The sequence below is a fragment of the Panthera leo genome, chromosome C1, assembly GCF_018350215.1.
Source record: "Panthera leo isolate Ple1 chromosome C1, P.leo_Ple1_pat1.1, whole genome shotgun sequence".
In the NCBI taxonomy this organism is placed as follows: domain Eukaryota; kingdom Metazoa; phylum Chordata; class Mammalia; order Carnivora; family Felidae; genus Panthera; species Panthera leo.
In genome coordinates this window covers 38401926-38421782 of record NC_056686.1, presented here as the reverse complement: position 1 = coordinate 38421782, position 19857 = coordinate 38401926, and the positions used below count along the sequence as shown (strand labels likewise).

General features: G+C 44.5%; 1 protein-coding gene across 17 annotated transcripts in view; it reads left to right on the top strand.

Annotated features, from left to right (window-relative positions):
* Positions 1–19857, top strand: part of LOC122227036 (BEN domain-containing protein 5) — a 1450833-nt gene that overhangs the window by 1183853 nt on the left and 247123 nt on the right. The window contains exon 2 of one of the 17 annotated variants that reach the window (XM_042951172.1): positions 18265–18348. The exons of 15 other annotated variants lie outside the window; for them this stretch is intronic. Coding sequence is in view for 1 of the 2 variants with exons in the window: in XM_042951168.1 (XP_042807102.1) it covers positions 12963–13188 (226 nt within the window). In the remaining variant the exon portion in view is untranslated. Of the gene's footprint in view, positions 1–12907; positions 13189–18264; positions 18349–19857 lie in introns of those variants that run through there. One more of the 17 variants, XM_042951168.1, reaches the window with a different exon arrangement.

Below are 19857 nucleotides of genomic sequence, written 5' to 3'. Positions count from 1 at the left end.
TTATAAGAGTATCAGCCATACTGGATTAGGGCCCACCCTAATGGCCTCATCTTAACTTGATTACATCTATAAACACCTTATTTCTGCAGATCCTGGAGTTTGGGACTTTAATGTAACTTTGGGGTAGGGGTACATAATTCAACCGATAACACCCATGAAAAAAATATTTCCTGCAGGATAAGGACCATTTCTTGTTTGTCTTCATCCCAAAACTTAGCACATGGTCTGGCATAGAGAAGGTGCCCAGGAAATATTTTTTGAGCGATTTACTCTAAACCTGTGCTTTCTAAATCAGATTTTTTTAATGCTTTGTGTACACCAGTGCCCACTGTGTACAAAGATCTGGGCTAAATGCTTTCTATTTGCTCTCTCATTTAATTGTACCAAATGCCCTGGGAGGTAAGTCTCCCTCCCTTACAGATCAGGAAACCAAACTTTAGAGAAGTGATTTGTTCAGGTCTGCATAGCAGATGCACTATGCAGCTGGGATTTGAACTCAGGTTTGTCTGATTTCAAAGCTCAGATCACTCCACTACATTCTGCTGCACTCTCTTTCATCTTGGTTTCAGTTAAGCTTCTTTGGGAATCTAGACTACCTCAGCTATGCTTAGTGACACATGAGTTGGGACCATGCTTTGGACAATGTGTTAGAGAATCCACAGCACCCTTTGATGGGAAGGGTGGGAATAGAAGATAGCACTGAGGGGACAGCATGGAAATTGCAGCAGGATTGGAGAGAGAGATCTCAGGGTAAGGTGATATCTAAGAGGAGAGAGTTGGGAGGCTTCCTCACCACACCCTTCCCAACCAGGAAAGGCTTCTTCTTGATGCGAAACCATGAGAATGATGAATTATGTTTCTCTAGGACTAGGTAAGCTAATGCCAAGGGCACAGATGAGATCACCTTCTACTGAAGCCTGTTCCCTGTAATTGAGAGAAAGCCTGAGAATGTAGGGCAGAGAAAAGGCCCACCAGAATCTGGGTTCCAGGAAGGACTTGGTCAAAGGCAAGCTCTTTGGCTTTGGGTAATCATTGTCCTTCTGTCCTCAGTTTCATCATATCTAGAATGAGAGCTTTGGGCTATAAGTTCTCTGAAGTCACTATTCTTGGTTTCCTGCTTCTATAGAATCTGTTTCCGTTTTATAACTCTATTTTAAGGTGTTTATTACATTGCCAAGAAAAGAAAAAAAAAAAAAAAAGAACCTTCAGGATGAAATTTCTCCATGCCAAGGAAAAAGATTTTTTTTTCTCTTCCCTTTTTTGCATGCAAAGCTCTGCTCTGCTCCTGCTGGGTCTGTCTTTTCACTCTCATAACCCTCACAAGTTTTCTCAGTGGCAACAAGCACTCTCTGGCATGGCCCTTCCTTTTCTTAATACCAAAGATTAAGGATTTTCTCAAAAAGTTGAAGCCATGTAGGCAGAGCTTATCTGGCTCCTATACTAGCTCATCTGCTGTGTGCTTTTGCTATGACCTGTCCACACAGAGAGATGGAAGAGAAAAGGGTGCATAATAGGTCCAGCTTTCTCTGCTTGGGCAGTTTTGCAGCCCCTTAGCCAAGTAAAAGCACAGTTATTTCATTTACTACTCTGCTTTCTGCCTCTTGAAAGTGTGTAGACCCCTAAGTGAACATTTCCTGGCAGACTCTTTTTTCCTTGGACATTGAGCATCTCACATGGAAAAATGTATTTTGCTATTTGTGCAGTTGAGGCCTGCCTCCACCTGGGAAATGGTGAGAGTCAGAGGATAGAGTTTTGAGCATCTAATCTCTAAAGGTCATAGCAGCAGAAATGGGTTAGTTTGGGAAAAAGAATATTCCTCTTGCCAAGAGTCCATGTCCCATCTGTCTCCTAAGCTGATGAGTCTGGCTGCCAGAGGACCAGAGTTCTTCCCCTGGTGACTTAGAGTTATTGATAACTGTTTGCATATTCCAATGGCAAATTTAAATCTGTAAATTTCATGCATATGTCTTGTTCCCTAAGGAACTAGAGGATAGGATTTGGATTTTCCATTCAAGTAGTCTTTACTCTACCCAAACCATAATTGGTGCTATCAGATGTATCAGCTAGCAGGAAGAGGGGTGCAAATCCTCACATTCTGCACAGAACTGGTGATGGAGCTTGACATACCTATCAAGTGACAAGTAGTATACCAGGGACCACTGAAGGCAACATAGAATGGGAACTTTATACCAGATTTAAATACAGGGCATGATTTGGGCCCTCACTTTTCCTTTTTGAACCTCAGTAGATGCATCTGTAAAAAAAAAAAGATAACAAGTATTTTCCAAGTATTATGAGGATTGTAGGTAAAGCATCTAGTGTTACTGGGGACAGAGCAGGGAGATCAATAAAGTTTCGTCCTTTTCTTTGCCTCTTCCTCTCTTTTACACATATTATCTCATTCACTCCTCTCAGCAGTCCTGATAGGTAAGTTAAGTTTCCCATTTTAGAGATAAAACTCAGTCTGGTTCTTTACTATATCCCAAGTATCAAGAAAAGCTTCTAGTGTGTAATAAGTCCTCAACAAATAGTTCATTAATGAATGAATGAATGAATGAATGAATGAATGAATGAAGCAGTCTTACAGGAGTTAAGAATCTTGCCCAAATTTTCACAGCAAGTATCCCAGATGAGTTAAGACATAAGGCAGGGTATCACAGAAAAATTCATACAAGACGACAAAAAAAGAACCCAGAAATGGGAACAGAAAGGCATAACATAATTCATCCTTTTTTATGATTGAGAACACTGTGTTTCACAATTCCAAAGTCGTGTTTTAAATATACAAAATCTGAACATAATTTTAAAAGCATACAACAAAATCCCAAATTCAGCTTAAGTCCCAAAACTTCATAAAAGTACAGCTCTTACTAAGGTCCCAGCTTTGAAAGAAAGCATACTGCCCCAGCGTCGGCCAGGAAGGGATGGTGAGTGTGATCTATGCAATTACACTGCCCATTCTTTGGGGAGAGGGGGGAAGATATTTCACCCCAAAATAACTGCCTTCTAGGGATCCATCCTTGTCATCTGTGACATCTGTGTCATCCATGACCTCCTAAAAGGAAAAGAGACTCCTTCAGAAGAAGAGAATGAGGACAACTGATAGTTGGGGGAACCTACCATGTATGAGGCATTGCCTATCAGGCACTTTACATGCAAACTGTTAGACGCTGTGACCACCTTATAAGACTCTGATTGACAATGGAAAAAGCTGAGAGTTAGAGACTTGCCCAAGGTCCCAAATTACCTTGGTGATGGAATATTAATTGAACCCAAATCTGAGTTCCAAGGCTGTGCACTTTTTACTTTTATTATTGTCTCATAACTTCTTCTGGGCCATGTTACTTCTCTAGAATTTGTCCCAGAGCCAGAAGCAGAGCTCAGTGATGAGAAACCATTTGATGGCCCAGCAGTGTGGCAAGACCCATTAGCAGGGTGGAGGTGGGGTCCTGGTGTTACCTACTCTGCCTACCAGTTGAGTTAAATGTCTCCCTAACCGCTTCCTCTAGAGTTTCACAAGCCCCTGTGTGTCTTGCTCCTGTTATTCTATGTTTTAGGAGGAATGTTTCACCCTTAATGGATTATCATGTTTTCCTCTCTTCTTGCCATATTTCTGCATTGATAATAAGGGTATGCCTGATAGTAAAAAGGGGGAGGTAGGGTTTTGATATTCTTCACTCCAATTCACCTACCACCGGCACAAAAGGAATATATGAAAAAGAACTATCAACAGAAAATGTGTTGTAAATTGTATATATGAGTCATTTCTCCATCATGATATAAAAACCCAGAGGTCAAAGACTTTTTTTTCTGGTTAGCATAATAGGTGGACTTACTGGGCTACTAAATAAAGAAACTTGTTTTGAGTAAATAAAAGAAAATTTTATTTAGACTATGGGTTGAATCTAGTACACTCTCACCTACCACAACATAGGATGAAAATATCAATGAACTCCAGGGTGCTTTTTTAGATAGTGCCAGCCAGGGTATTACCTGGATCAATCAAGATGATCTGGACATCCCTAGAGAACCAGCATATGACCCTCTGAGAATGATTCTCTATCACCTCCCCATGTTAGCTAGAAGGACACAGATCACTTTCACTGAGGCAAGAGTCAGACTCAGGGGGAACCAGAATTGGAGTAGAAGTCCACGGTTGGGGCTCTAGAGTCAAGCAAACTGAGTCACAAATCCTGGCTCCACCATTTATTTCTGAGTGACCTTGGACAAGGTATCTAACATCCCTATGTCTCAGTTTCCTTAACTTTAAAATGAGGCTATCTAATCGTACCTACTACCCAGGATTATTTTGAGGATTAAATGAGAAATGTATGTAAAGCCTGGTATGAGCGAAGCATTCCACAAAGGTTCACGGCTATAATTCCTATTCTTACTCATATTCCTCTAAACAACAGTAGGATAAGAACGGGTTTGGGAGGAGGTGACACTTCTTCACCCAGAGATATCTCTGCCCAGAGCTCTCGGATCCTATTTTGTTCTGGCTCAGAGGAGTCTCCACCTAGACTATGAAGTAACAGGTGATTCCCAGCAGGTTCAAACTCCCATTAACAGAAGGTATAAGACTATAGAAATCTGCTTGAACAGTTAGAAAACTCATAGTACTTGAAAGATTCAGGTCAGATAATGTTATCAAATTGTCAGTATTCACAGAATCATTAGCTACTCAAGTTAGGGATGCTTGGAATGATAGTTATTGGGCTTTCTCATAAGACCCAGTTCTCAGATTTCTAAGTGGAGATTCAAGCCTTTCAGAAAAAGAGGTCAAATTCCATGGGCAGTTTAGCTCCTGTTGTCTCAGGAAACTGAGGTAGGGCCTACATCAAAACATGCCCTGAAACTCAAGCTTTGGATCAAAAAACTGAGGTTCAAGTATTCTCCACGGGACTATAAACAACTTCTATCACCTCCCTAAGTCTTAGCTTCCTCATCAGAAAAATAGAGATAATAATAGTAATGGGTTATTAATAGTTATGGGTTGTTTTGAAAAGATGAAAGGAGTTCATATGTAAAGCAATCAATACTGTTTCTGTCCTGGAAATCAATAATTGTTAGTTCCATTTTCATTCCTTTCTTCTGATTTTATACTGAATTTATGGTCTGGTTAGGAGACATTCCTAAGAAAAAGAGTTGTTCATAATTTGCTATGAGTTTCAGAGATGAGTTGACTTCCTAAATGAATGTTCCCTTTTGTGCCTCTCATCAGAATGGCAGCCAGAGTTACCAAACAAAAGCCTAAGAGTGAATGACACTGTGGGCTGCACTCTGACCATATGAGGACTGTGAAAGGCAGACATTCTGAGCCAGGAGGTACTTGAGATGAGCAGAGATGGTAACCAGAGAACTAGCATATGGTCTTTAAAGGACCTGTTTCCTACCAAATAATGTTGGAATCATCAGAAGACTAGGGGGTTAGAGAGTCAGTGACTTCAGCCAACAGCAGGGTAAGAAGGAAGTCTAGCCTTGCAGGATGAAGCTGAATCACCATCTTGTTTCCCAGGAGACCCATGAACTGTGCCAGTGAGGTTCCTAATACTATTATCTTGGTATTGGAATTAGCCTGTGTCAACTGTGTGTGATTGTCAACTTGACTATTTTTCCATTATGCACATTTTTCTATAATGATACCCATTTTGTTCTCTCCTTAGAGATAACCTTTTGAAAATGTCAACCTATCTAGTGACACTAAAAGAAAACTACAAAGGGGGCTTTTATTGTTTTTTGAGGCCGCACTTGGGAACCAGACATGGGAGGGGCCCAGAAACAGAGACACACTCACAAGAGGAAGGTGAGACTCAGAGGGACAGAATAAAGCCCTGAGAATACCTCTTCTTCCTCACCTTTGGGAACTTTCCTCTCCTCCAGGGTCTATGTTTCAACTTCACTAATTCAACAAGTATTTGTTTAGGATCTCCCATATGCCAGGCTAGGTGGCAGGATACAACAGTGAAGAAAATTTATAGGATCTCTTCTCTAGTGGAGCTTTTGGTCTACCAGCAGAAACAGGCAATAATAGAATAAATGTATATTACATATTACAATAAACCCCACGATGAAAAATATAAGGAGCTGTGAAAATATGTAAAAGGGACCTGAGCTAGTCTGTGGAGGGCAGAGGTCTGTGGAGGGTTCCTCCAATAGGAGGAACAAGTCAGGAAAGACTTTCCTGAAGAAGTGACATTTCAGCTGAAAAATAACAGAATGAGTTTATCTAATAAGTGAAACCAGAGGCAGCTTCTAAAACTAATCGGCCCCTAATTAAAATTCATAATTGAGGCAAGTTGCATTTTTCCAAGGTAAGCCAACTTTTTTGTTTCTTTTCAAAACCAATTCAAATAATGTTCCCTTGTCACAACCTCTTCTACTGGTCTTCGACCATTTTGTTTTCTCCTTAGAGATAACTGAAAATGTCAACCTATCTAGTGGCACTAAAAGAAAACTACAAACGGGGTTTCTACTGTTTTTTGGGCTACATTGGGAATTCGTTTGCTCCACTAGAGAAGAGACCCTATCTGTTTTTTCACTGTTGTATCCTAGCACCTAGACTGGCATATGGAAAACCCTAAACAAATACTTGTTCGACCAAACTTTTTTTGGTCTTTGACCATTGGGAGTTTGTTTGCTTTGTGTTGCTTATGTAGGGTATATACTACTGAAGTAGAATGCCTGGATTCAGGTCATCTGTATGACCAACTCCTGTGTGTGACCCACAGAAGGTCATAACAGACCTGAGATCTCATTGGTTGAGCTTGACCATTGTCTGCTTGATCTGAACATCAAGCCAAGGTGCTAATTCACAAGGCTTTCAATCGCTATAAATGTTTTTGCATTTCACACTTTGTGTAATGCATACAAGTTTTTATTTATTCTAAGAAAGTACTTCACAAAGTCAGTTTGAAAGAATGCATGGCTTCAAACACAATATCTTGGAAGTGTATGCTGCAAATTTGGGCAACATCCCGAGCCTCAGAGGCCTGAATGTGTGAGATCTGAGCTTCTTTAGTGACCCATCTGTGCCCAGGGCTCTGGTTTAAAAGATGTGGCACTTGGATGGAAGCATGCTGGGGGCGCTTATTGGATAATTATCAGCGTTGTTCAACTCATTATATTCAATTTGATACAATAAACATTCATTGGCTCCTTATTCTCAGCAAGGGGATAAGAGCTCTCATAATAAACATAATAATATGCATGACAATAGCAGCAACTACAATTTATTGAGGACTCACTATGTGTTAGGCACTGTGCCAATCATTTTACATAAACATTTACATTTACATTTACATATCTCATTTAATCCTCATAACAACCCTATGAAGCTGTATGAATATTCCCTTTAAGAAAATGAGGCTTGGAGAGATTCAGAAACTTGTCCATGACCACACACTTAGGAAGAATAGGCCTTACTTATTAGGTCAGGATTTAGATCTGGGGCCTAAGACAATAATACGCTGCCTGTTTTCACATTGGTATGTCATGTTTAAGATGAAGAAATTACTGTTCCTCAGAGAGGTTACATAGACATTTCAGAACTCTGTATGTTTCCCCTGAAAATAATACCTACAACTCGTTGAATAATTTCTATGTGACTGGCATGTTACCTTAAAATTTTACAACTTAGAAGTACTCAACCTTGTCTGATGTTAGAATAATCTGGGAATTTAAAAGAAATAAAAATTAATGCCCAGGCCTTATCCCCAGACCAACTGAATCAAGATCTTGGGGGATAGGAGCTGGGAAATGGGATATTTTTTTAAGTTTCCCAGGTGATCCTGATAACAGAGAGGGTGAAAAATTCCTGCCCGGAGCCTCACAAGAACTCCACAAGATAGCCTCATTTCACAGATAAGAAAACTGAGGCTCAGAGAGGTGAATTGTCTTGCCCAAAGTCACAGAAAAGATGTGGCAAAGTCAGGGTTTAACCGCTGGGCCAATTCCAAAGCCCATACTCCTTTGGCCCTCCAAGCTGTCACCTGCATGACAAATTGGCATTCCTTCCAACTTCAGGCAATGTCCACTGGCTTTTGAGTTTGTCCTCAACAGCAACTCCTCTCTTTCCTTCCTTCCTGCTCTCTACTGCTGTTCTCTTCCCCTGCCCCAAACCCACAACCAAATCCAGCCAGACTTCATGATGGGGAGTTTATGTGGATGCATTGGCTTGATGCCCCTGCTTTGGGGTGACAGTACCCAACTCAGGGTAATGCCTACCATGGGCCTCCCAGCAGGTGCAGAGCCTCCTAGTTTACCTATCCACTTCCTCGAGTTTACCTGAGAAGATGGGGGCCCTAGGCTCACAGCCCAGCAAGTTACTTTCTGGGGGTGGGAACAAGAATTTTAAAGCAGAGACTTTAAAAGTCAAATTAAATATCACAGAGGAAAAAAAAAAGGCAAAATCATGAAAAAATGTGGTCAATCATTAGTGACGAGGTTGAAAAGACATGCTCCAATTGCTTTTAAAATTCACAGAACCCAGGTCTCCTTAAAATAGTTTTGCAAAGTACACTGAGAATTCCATGCAGTAATATGAAACATAAGTCCCGCTGCTGCCACTGAACATGCCTCAGCTGGCTAAACTGAAGGAGCTTGACATTCACCCAAGGCTCTGCAGAACTCCACAGGACAGCACAATGGAGCTGCAGTTGCAAAGCTTCCCCAGATGTGTACATTTTCTGCTCCATTAAAATGACTTGGACGAAAGGCAAAGTACATTTGGCCGGCAGAAAGAGGGGGCTGGGGAGGGACAAGCACAGGACAGTTAGCCTCATCACAGGCCTCCCACTCCCCAGCGTTGCCCCCCCCCTCCAGCCCTTCCCCTACACTGCCTCTAGAGCAGACTGTCTATAATGTAAATATGACTGCAACCTTTCAGGGACCCCCACAGCCAAACTGCTTTGCTGTAGGTCTCCAGTTTCTCAACTCTATCATGGGGTTAATAATGCCCACTTCAAGGGTTTGGTGTGGATTAATTGAGATGTATACATGGCGCTCCAGCATGCCTGGGTTATAGTAACACTTGGAGGAAAAGCAGATATCACAATTATCATCACTGAAACCAGGTCATATGAGGAAAGACAGGCGAAGGAAATGAAGATGTCTGAGCAGAAGATAGATAAGATCCTAAGGAGACAGGATCCCAAGTTTTCCATGTTGGAAGAGCTGACATGAGACCCTTCGTGGTGAACCTACTATGGCAGCTACAAGGTGAAAGGTTCTGCCCCAGTGTAAGTAAGAAAGACCTTTCTCCCAGTCAATAGTGTCCAAAAGTTAAGGGGTGCTAGTAAGCCTCCTGACATTAGAACTGTGTAAGAGGAATATGGATGACCATTGGAGAGGGATATTGAAGAGGGGATTCAACCATGATTTGGTCGAACCTGACATTTTAACCACCTCTTTAAGTTTGAAATCTATACTGTTGAACTGTCTTTGCTTGCTAATCAATGAATCAGCACTGTCTTGAGTTTCTGATATGTGTAAAGCCTGGGGCTAGCATCTCCATGTCAGAGGTACTTTGACTCCATTTCCATTAGGGCAGAGGAAGTACTTAGTAGGTTCTCCATGAAGCTGTGTTTAAAGACTGACTGTGTGAGTCACACCGGAAGCAGAAGCAGGGATGTCTTTCTGTTGCCCTTAGGCTGTCCAGTGGTATCTCTTTGAGCATCCCATACCTGCGTACCTGTCGTTCCTTCTCTAGAATCTGTGCACCTACGTGCAAAATGTATTTGAGTCTGTGTTTACTCTGCTAGCATCCGTGTCACTTTGTTCTTTTCATCTTTCTGGGTTCTTGGGACATGGAACTGCCTTCTTATGAGAATTATTTACTCTGACTTGGGTGGGGAACTGAGGGTATGGTGATATTTAACATGTTCACAAATCTGTCTTACAAGGAGTGGAAACAGTGCCTACCCTTTGGTCACTGGGAATGAGATAGAGTTGGGTTCAGCTCCAACTCTGAAAAAAGGGGGCAGATTTTCAGAAAAACGGTGCACCTCGTGTTATCTTTCTTTAATACATTTGTTTTATAAGCATCTAAATATGCTAGGAACCTGGGATTCCGAGGTTACTCAGCCTTTTTTGTACCCCCTCAAAGAGCTCATTGTAATGAGGGAAGATAAAAGGTGCTGGCACAAAATAGTAGACGGAGATCACCTGTGCTTCAGGAGTGCAAGCGGTTGGGGAAGACTTCACAAAGGAGGTGACATTAGAGCTGGTTTGGGGGAAATTGATGTCAGCATGTGCCCTAAGAGGAAGAACTTCCCAGAAAGAGGGCAGAGCAAGCATAAAGGCTTGGGACCTGATAAAGCATGCTATCTTGGGAAATGTCAGATAGTTTAAAGTGTCTGTATGTACTATTTCCAGTAAAGTGGTAAGAAAGAGGAGACTGATACTGTATTTGGGGGTCACTTTCATTTAGATAGCATAGGAGGTTGGCCATGGTACTACCTGAAATTATTTTGCAAACCTAATTTGGAGCTTCATGGACTTTCATTAAATATGGCCAACTCTGCATGATCCATCTTGTGAATTATCAGAAGCCTTGCTACACATTACTTCCCCTTGGCCACCATAGGAATGTATTCTTAAGATAAAACCTCATTTAAGATCAGTCCAAAGAAATCATAATCATGAAGGTAAATCTTCTGGAACAACTCAGTGTGGCACCTCATTTTTCCACAAGCATGTGGGTCAACGTCAGGCCAACATCTGCATCAGGAAACTAGTGGTCATATCTGGCTACAACCACATATATACCACAGGCATGGTTTAAGGGAGCTTAATCTGACCTGTGCATTTGGATCTGGGAGATGTGTGTTAATGAGGTTCACCCGTTTAACATAATCCCCAAATCACGATGAAATAATTTGGGGGTTTTGGCTTACCAGCTTCATCATTAGTGTAGCTGATCCAAAATGTGAGTAGAGTGCTTTTTTTAAAAATAATATGTAGGGGTGCCTGGGTGGCTCAGTTGGTTAAGCGGCCGACTTTGGCTCAGGTCATGATCTCGAAGTCCATGAGTTCTAGCCCCGTGTTGGGCTCTGTGCTGACAGCTCAGAGCCTGGATCCTGCTTCAGATTCTGTGTCTCCCTCTCTCTGACCCTCCCCTGTTCATGCTCTGTCTCTCCCTGTCTCAAAAATAAGTAGGCGTTAAAAAAAATAATAATAATATGTAATACTTTCTGATCATAACATAATGCTTGCTTATTGTGGAAAATAGTTAAATATAAACATATAAATGTAAAACACAAAGAAAACAAAATCACTCACCACTACTATGAAACAATATTTTAGTGCATTTTTTTTAACAGCTCGAGTTCATTTAAATAAATTTTAAAACATATTACATTTAATTAGGTCTGCCACCTCCATTAAGCATTCCTCCATGAGAACACTTGTCTGACTATAACATAATCACTTACCTAAACATTTTTACTACTCTCAGACGGGACCATAAGGGTTTTGAGGACAGGGAAGGTGTTATCCATTTAATAACATATCTAATTTTGGCATAGGTATCCAAAACCTCATTTCTGATGCACTATCTAACACTACAAGGAATCTAGGTGTTTGTCTGGTCTGTTCATCTCTCTACTACTAGCACCTAGCCAGAATCAGGCATATAGTGCATACCCAAAAAATATCGGTTACTTGACTAGAAGAAGGAATTACTGGATGGCTGGCTGAATGCAGATTTCTATTTATTGTTCTTCACACCAAATTGAAGTCCCTACCAAGTGCCAGGCCTGGGCTGGAAATTGGGGATATAAGCAGCCATGTATGATACAGGGGCGTCAGTGTGAGACTGCTGGTCCCCTCTGAACAGGCTCTGGTCCCTGTGAGCAGAGTCCCGTCAGCCCTTTTTCAGTTGTTTCATGACTAGTCTGGGGGTACCCAAGCCCCTCTAAGCTCTTTTCCACCTAGAAAACTAAGGACAGAGCAAAGACTGGTATTCCTCGGAGTCCCATTCCTGAACTCACAGTGCTCCAAAATGTCCAGCTAACCCTGGGCTTGCCTCCCTCAGAGCACCCCTCCACTCCCTGCTTCATTCCAAGTGGTCCCAGCCACTTGGTGGAGAGGGGCTTCGGTGGACGAAGACTACAGGGGAGAGGGTCGCCCCCTACTCTCTCTGGCTGAGAGCTGCCTTGGACTAACCCTCCACCACCCCAGCCAGCTGGTCCAACTGGAAATCCCAGATAAGCCCCCGGTCTGGTCAGAACTAGTTTGGCAGCTCTGGGAGAACGTTTCTGGCTGACTGACCCTCCCCACAGCAGGACCTGGCAGTTTTGCAAAAAAAGAAGAAGAAAAAAATGATAAGGGAACTAAAGGAGCTAAGAGGAGTGGCTATAATTATTTGAAACACTCTAAAATTCTGCTTGCTTGCAAGTGCAAGTTTACACTAAGGGATCCCAACGAGACTGCCCCCCTCCCATACCCTGCGTTCATTCTCTCACACTCTCTTCCCTCCTTTGCAGTGCAGTTTTGTTGCGATTCGATTTGTTTTGCAGCGCGATTGTTGAAGCGGTATCATACTCTCCGCACGCAGCGCGACTTTTCGTCGATGCATTTGTTTCCTCTGCTGCAATGCTATTGTTGTTGTTATTATTATTATTGCCATTCAGTCTCCCTGCCCTTTCCTCTCCCTACGCGAATCGCGCTCCGGCTGTGATTGCTCGGGTCTGACTTTGCGAGTGGCGGTGCGCTTCCAAACCCCCCTCACCCGCCCCCCGCCCCCTTACCCCCCCTCCCTCCCTTTTCCGCGCCCAGGCGAGAGCAGCCGATTGGCAGAGCGGTGCTTTCAGGAACAATAACAGTGGGGGGAGCCCGGGTCCCGGGGAGCCGCCCCCGCCCCCCGGCCCGGCCGCGCGGCCCGCGCCCCCCGCCGGGTCCCCACCTCCGCGCCCGCCCCGCGGGCTGACCGGCCCGACCGGGGCCCGCCCCCGGCGCCCACCATGTACGCCTTTGTGCGGTTCCTGGAGGACAACGTCTGCTACGCGCTGCCAGTGTCGTGCGTGCGCGACTTCAGCCCCCGCTCGCGGCTGGATTTTGACAACCAGAAGGTGTACGCCGTGTACCGGGGCCCGGAGGAGCTGGGCGCCGGGCCCGAGAGCCCCCCGCGCGCCCCCCGCGACTGGGGCGCGCTTCTGCTCCACAAGGCCCAGATCCTGGCGCTGGCAGGTGAGCGAGCGGGCCGGGAGGGACGGCGGGACCCGGGCGGGGGCAGGGACCCGGGGCGGAGGGGGCCGGGGGGAGCCTCTGCTCGCTTCGGCCTCCTCCTCCCGCCCCCTAGGCTTTTCTTTTGGGGATGGGGTGGCTCGAAAAGGCCAGACCAGTTAAAAACACCGGATGGTCCCCTTTGTCTTCCCCGCCTCCCCGACACTCCCGCGCTGTCAGTCTGTCTCCATCGCTCTTTCTCCGTCAGTCCTCTTTCTGTTTCTGCCTGTTCTCCTGGTTCCTTCACTTTTCTTTTCTCTCCCTTCCTTTGCACGTTCATTTCTTTGCCTCTCACCTTCTCTTTGGTCCTTTCCCTCTCTGCTCCTTCTGTCTCCTCAAGTTTCTCTGTCTGTCTTCCTTTAAGGCCCTTGGTGCCTCCTGGAACTGAGGAGGCTAGCTGGATGTTGTCAGACTCTTCTAGGTGGGAGTCCCCCTTCACAGAAGGAAGCTATGACATGCTTGTCCCATCCGGGTCATCATTGGACAGGATGAGGAGGCCTTGATCTCTGCATGCCTCTCTCTCCTGCCCCTTCCTGGCTAGGTGGCAGAGGTAGTAGTGGCACTCAGCATCCCTCAGCCTCCACACCCCTTTTGAATCTCCCAGAAGCCTCCCTGGGTTGAGAGCTGAGGGCGAGGAAAGAGTTTCTGGTCAGGTTAAGACCAGACCTCCCATTCCTGCTTTCTCAGGGCCCTGACAAATGGCAAGGCAGGTGGTCTCATCCCCATTTTGACAGATGAGGACACTGAGGTTCAGCAGCTGATAGGACAAGAAACCAGCCCATCAGCCTCCTACACCAAGTTATTTCTGCCACATTGAGGCACCTTTTCCTTTGTAAAGAGAAGTCAGTGGACACTCCTTCCCAGCTAGTACTGAGAGACTTGGGTACAGACATGAGAGGAAGAAGAAAGTATCACTTCTGTTTTGGGGAGCAGCCTTTTAGCTGCTGCTGGGGGGGGGGGGGGTGGGTACCTTGGAGTGGGCAGGGATAGTCAGCTGGCCCAGTCTCCACTTGGAAGGGAAGACCGGGGTTAGGAAGGGAAGGCCAGTTCCTAACTGCATGAAGATGTAGTTTTAAGACCTTTCCAATCTTTCCGACTTCCTTTGCTTTCTCACATTTAGCCTGAAAGATGAAGCCAGCATGTATCATATTTAAACTTGGCAGATAAAGAAACTGGCTTGAAACACAGAAGTGACTTGCCTAGGGTCCCATGGCAAATTAGCAGGTCAGAGCTCTGGCTTGTGACTCTAGGTCCTTTCCACCACCTCACGTGGCCTCTGGAAAGTGGGTTTGCAGTTGAGGAGTGGGGAAGAAGAACTAAAGACTGGTCGCCCTTTTTGACAGACTGTATCCTCACCACTTCTCTGACACACTCCGGGGTACAGGGGTGTAGGCCCATTCACAACACCCGAGGACAGATGAGTCCAGAAAACCAGAATGAGAGGAAGCATGCAGATAGAAAAGGGAAACCTTTGTAGCTGATTAGGTTTTATTTTGTTCGTTTGCTTTTAATTACCTAACGGAAGGGGCTAGGGAATTATTTCCCAAGAGTATAGGCCTGAGGAAGTTGTAACTAGGTTGTAACCTCAGCTTCCCTTTGGCTAGAAGAAAAGAAAGCATGCTTCTTGATGATTGTATTATACTCCTAGATCTGGAAGGGCCTTAGGAGAAGGGAAGGGGTGTGTGTCAGAAGTCAGTGGTATGTATGTGACTTAGTGTGTTAATGACTGCTTTCCTCCTTTAGAGATTGTTCATTCATCCACTTGTTCTTTCAGCAAACAAACTGCTTGGCTCTTCAAGCACTGCAGAGAGGCTGCTAGGCAGCCCTCACCGACTCTGATTTTAAAAATCAATGAAAGTCCTCATAAGTGAGAAATGTAGTTATTGGTCCTAGAACCATGAATCTTCAATCTATAGACTATTCATCCTCCAAGTTGGAATGTTGATAAATCTCTGGGGTCATTAAAAACAACAACAACAACAACACATCTAGGCACCATCTGGAAATTGGCAGAGTAGATCCAGAGAAGAACCATGGTGCCAGTTGAGCAAAGTGAGTTGAAAGCGCCTCCCCTACCTCGTTCACTTCTTTTCTTGGGAGGAGAAAAGGAGAGGAAGAAACAACTTGAGGTTGGCTAGACCACATTTCGAATTCTAATCACCTGGTTAATTTTTAAATGGGAGCCGATGCCCTGGCTGCAGACCTGATTGAAAGGACCAGGGTGGGTTTGGGGATTCATTTATCCCGAGAGAATTCTCCTGTGTGTCTTGAAATTCCATCTTGACTTGAAGGTGGTGGCTCTGAGAATTGCTCACAGTGACTTCTTCTTAAAGAGCTCATCTTCTGGCATCTCCCAGGTATAAATACCACTGTGTTGTGGCATCAAATGTGAGGAGATGAGCTCTCAATGGTGAGGCAGAGATGGCTTTATGTTTGTGAATTAGCCATGAGTAATTAATCCCTCTCTGGCAACAACAGCATGGGTTCAGGGGCAGTTTTAGGGCTACTTTATGGCTTTGGGTGACAAGTGTGTTACTTTACTGGTTATTTCCCAGGGCCAACCCAGAGCTGTGTTCAAGTGTACCTCTTCTTATATCCAGGAAATGTCAAAGACACTGCTGTGGGGCGTTGCATTTTTCCAGCCTGTGGTGGTTTATGTCATGGCTTCATTTGCATCAGACCCTACAGTACAGCCCTCCTCTCAACAGATTGTGATATCATTTCAAGGAAAAAAGAAACAAACCCACCTGTACTGATGATTTTGCTACGTGTGTGTGCATTGTCTCTGTTAGTCCTCCCTTTGCCCCTGTCGGTAGAGATTGCTATGACTATTTCCATTTCATAGATGAGGACACCAAGGCTGAGACTTGCCTGCTAATAAATGGCAAAGCTGGCCTTGGAAAACAGGTCTTCCAGTGCCAAGGCCCTGCTTGGCAGTCTGCTTTGTAAAGTAGCTAATCTTCCCACCCACCCCACAGCATGCTTGGAAGGAGTGAAAGCCAATGGAAGAAATGACCCTGAAATGTGTAGCTCAAGGCCAGTTTTTGAGCCAGTGGACAGTTTTCATTTCAGAGTTTTCAAGCCCATTCTGCTCGTCTTCTTCCTCTCTTACCAGCCTCCCTTCTACAGAGCACACACTCCGTGCCCTCTCTGCGTTTAGTTGTCATTTTACTGAGGAAATCTCAGAGGAGCTCCCATCCTCCGTAGAGGAGCCATGTGACTCAAGACTTGGTTTACTGTTGGTCTCTCTTTGCTCACTCTCATTTATTTGCCAAACAGGTTGTGAAAGTGAGAGCTACCCATGTCGAGAGCTCACTATTATCCAACTGCAATCTGGCCTGCTACTGTGGCTCATAGGATTGAATTTTGTGGTTTTTATGGGGCAAAAACTGGTTTCAGTAGGCTCAGTCTTAAAATTCTATGTTATTCCATCCAGGCACCTATGCTATGTTATTATTTGGGTGTGCTAAATTCCTTTGGTCGTCAGATGTCCCTTTACTACTTCCTACATGCCAGGCCCAGTGCCATAATAAGTGAATGCACCAGTACAGCTGAGGTACTGGCATTGAAATGACAGCACGACCTGGGGCAGACAAGAGTTCACTTATCAGGCCCTGAAAAGTATAGGTTTTTGTCAGGGGCAGAGTGATGGAGAAGAAAGGGGCATCATCCTCAGGTAATATGTAGTCATAGGGCCCATGGTAAGAATTATAGGTAGAAGCCAGGCACTGGCAGGGAGAGGGGTGGGAGCAAAGAAAAGGCCAATTCTAGGTGGGCTTTGCAGGTTCTCTTTTAAGTCTTTCTTTTCCAGCCCTACTGCTGCTGCGCATTCAGGCCTGTACCAGTTTTTCTTTGTCTAAACCAATGCAGAGGCCTTCTAGTTGCTCACCCTTTCTGCAGTCTCATTTCTAAATCACCATCAGAATAATCTTCTAAAACAAAGTCTTAGGTCAATTCACTTCTCTCCTTAGAACCTTCTGTAGCTCCCTCTTGCCTAGTGAATTAAACTTCAGCTTCCTGGCATTTATAGCAGCCCGAGCCCTCCCTTACTTCTCCAGCCTCATCCACCCTTCCTACTTTCCATAGACCTCCGGTATTTCGTGCCTTCTTGAGAACACACCCACAGGCACTCCTTTGAGCCAACAAAGATGGATTAATCATTGTCTGATGTGGGGCCTCTGCCCATGAAGCTCACCTTCGAGTGGGAAAGGCAAACATGTGACATGTTTGTGGTCCAGCGAGCTGAGGGCTGTAGAGGAGGGGACAAAATACACTGGGAGCCCCACTGCCTCAAGGGTGTTCCCGGTTCTACCCTCTGCCCCAAGAGGAGATTCTCCCTCCTCAGAGCTCTCCCTTTGCTTTGCTTGTCCCTTGCTTATGGATCTTAGCATTTTGGGTTTTGTTTCAGTGTGCCTGTCTACCTTACCAGCCAGTGAACTCCTCTAGGACAGTGCCCCATCTCCCTGGTCTCTGTGCCTGCAAGTGCCCAGCACGCAGTCCACACCAGCCAGCCTGTGCTGAACTCATGAACTTGGGGAAGACAGGTGCATTTATTATGTTTGGGGAGCGGAAGTAGGAAAGGACAGGAACCTCTGTAGCAGCAACTTGTTTTTCAGAGCAGAAACCTGCAGCAGGATTCTGAGGTTTCATTCAACGTTGTTCATCTGGAAAGAGTCAACATTCTTTATCACTCCCTTGACTAGAAAAACCCCACACTTGGGGGGGAATAGCTTCCAAAGCCACGTTCTTCTTGCTTTGGTAATTTTAGCTCATTCAGGGCTCAGGTCCCAGCTTGGCATTGTCGGTCCAAATAGATCACTTGCTCCAGAAACGCTTTGGAACTTCTACAAAGTTAGCAGCGAAGCAGGGGACTAGCCGATTTCATATGCAAAGATTGTTACATGTCATCAGTGGGAGACTGCCAACAAAAGGATTTATTTTTTTTTAAAGCGAGTGAAAACTTTTAATTTAGGTTTTGACATGTTCTGCTAATACACATTGGAGCAAAGATTGGAACTTGCCTGCTGTCATCTGTTGCAGATTCCACTGAAATGTTAACCATTGAAGGCTCAGTCTGATGTGATTTATCTTGTTGGAGAACCACAGATTTGTTACAACTAAATGGTATGTGCTACAGAGTACTTCAGAGTTCTGGTTCACAGGATGAAAGAAAAAAATTGCCCCCAGGCAAGCTGAGGTCTTTCTCTTTTGTGTGGTGTTTTGTTATTCAAGAACACACTAGTTTTTATTTTTAAAAACACATCAGAAAAGTAGAGTTCAAATTTAGATCTTTGACTCCAAGATTAATTCTCTTTCTACTGTGCCTACCTGCTTGTCTTATAAGCTCCTTAGAGAGACAGAGAGATGTGTGAACTCTTCATTTTAAAATGCTTACCAGAAAAGCATACATGCCCTGAAGAGGTTTTCTCTGATGTATTTAAGTTCTGCTGGTATTGAGTTATACTAGGTGGTCAGCCATATGCTGGAGGGAAATGCAGGAGGAATGGGCATTGTTTTTTGTTTCTGTTTTTTTGCCTTTAAGGACTAACTTACTAAATATTTATGAAGTGCTCACCAGGTTCCAGGTCCAGTGCTAAGAATTTCTATATACTCTGTCTACATCCCTATAAAATAGGGCTTCTTGTTTTACCTGGGAGAAGCGGGCTATTCAAACAGTGGTATAGCAGGTGTGATAGGTGCCAGGCAATGAACTGAATCTTCCCACGTACTCAGGGCTTGTGGAGAAGTGTGAGTCAGTTCATTCAAAAAGTGTGACACCTAAACTAAGGTGGCAGTGGTCATGATGGGTCTGAGAGGGATCAAGAAAGGAGAATCCATGGGACTAGGGAACAGCCTGGTTGTGGTGAGGAGGATGTGGTGATCTGGCCTCTCCTCCCTCCATGGGGAGCACTAGAAGAGTAGTTGGTTGGAAGAGATGATGAGTTTCGCTTGAGACAAGTTGAATCTTAGGGGCCTGTGGGACATCTGGGTGGATGCTCCAGGAGAGCAATTAGGCGTATGGCCAAGGTTCAGGACAGCACTCTGAAATTGGGCTGAAGATCCAAATGTGGAAGTCATTAGCCACAAGACTGGTGAGGTCACAGCGGGAGAGGGTGCAGAGTGAAGAATCATGCAAGGCAGAACTGTTCAGAACATCAGCTTTTAAGGGTACAGCTGAAGAAGAGCCCAAAAAAGGTGACTGGGAAGAAATAGAGATGGACAGAGAATCGAGTAGTAACCAGGACAGAAGGGTGTCCTGAAAATCAAACTAAGAAAGAGTCTTTGGATCCCAGATCTAGGCTTGTTTTTCTCTTAACTACATACAACTACTTTTTCCTCAGAGCTATTGGTTAGACATAAGGACGGCTAAGTATATATAAGCAAGAGAAGAAAAGATTTGCATGGGGTATTTTGGTAGTTTTCAGTGTCTGAGTTTTGCCCCCAGTGCAGGAAGTATCAGGCCTGTTCTTTGGGGTCCAAAAAGCAGAGTTGGATGCAAAGAATGGAATTCATAGGAGTTGGTGGGAGGAATATGATATTAACAGAGAGAACGATGAACAACTAAAAGGGCTTCCAGCATGGTGATAAGCTCCTTATCACTGGAGGTGGCAAGTAGGTCAAGGATATTCTGGA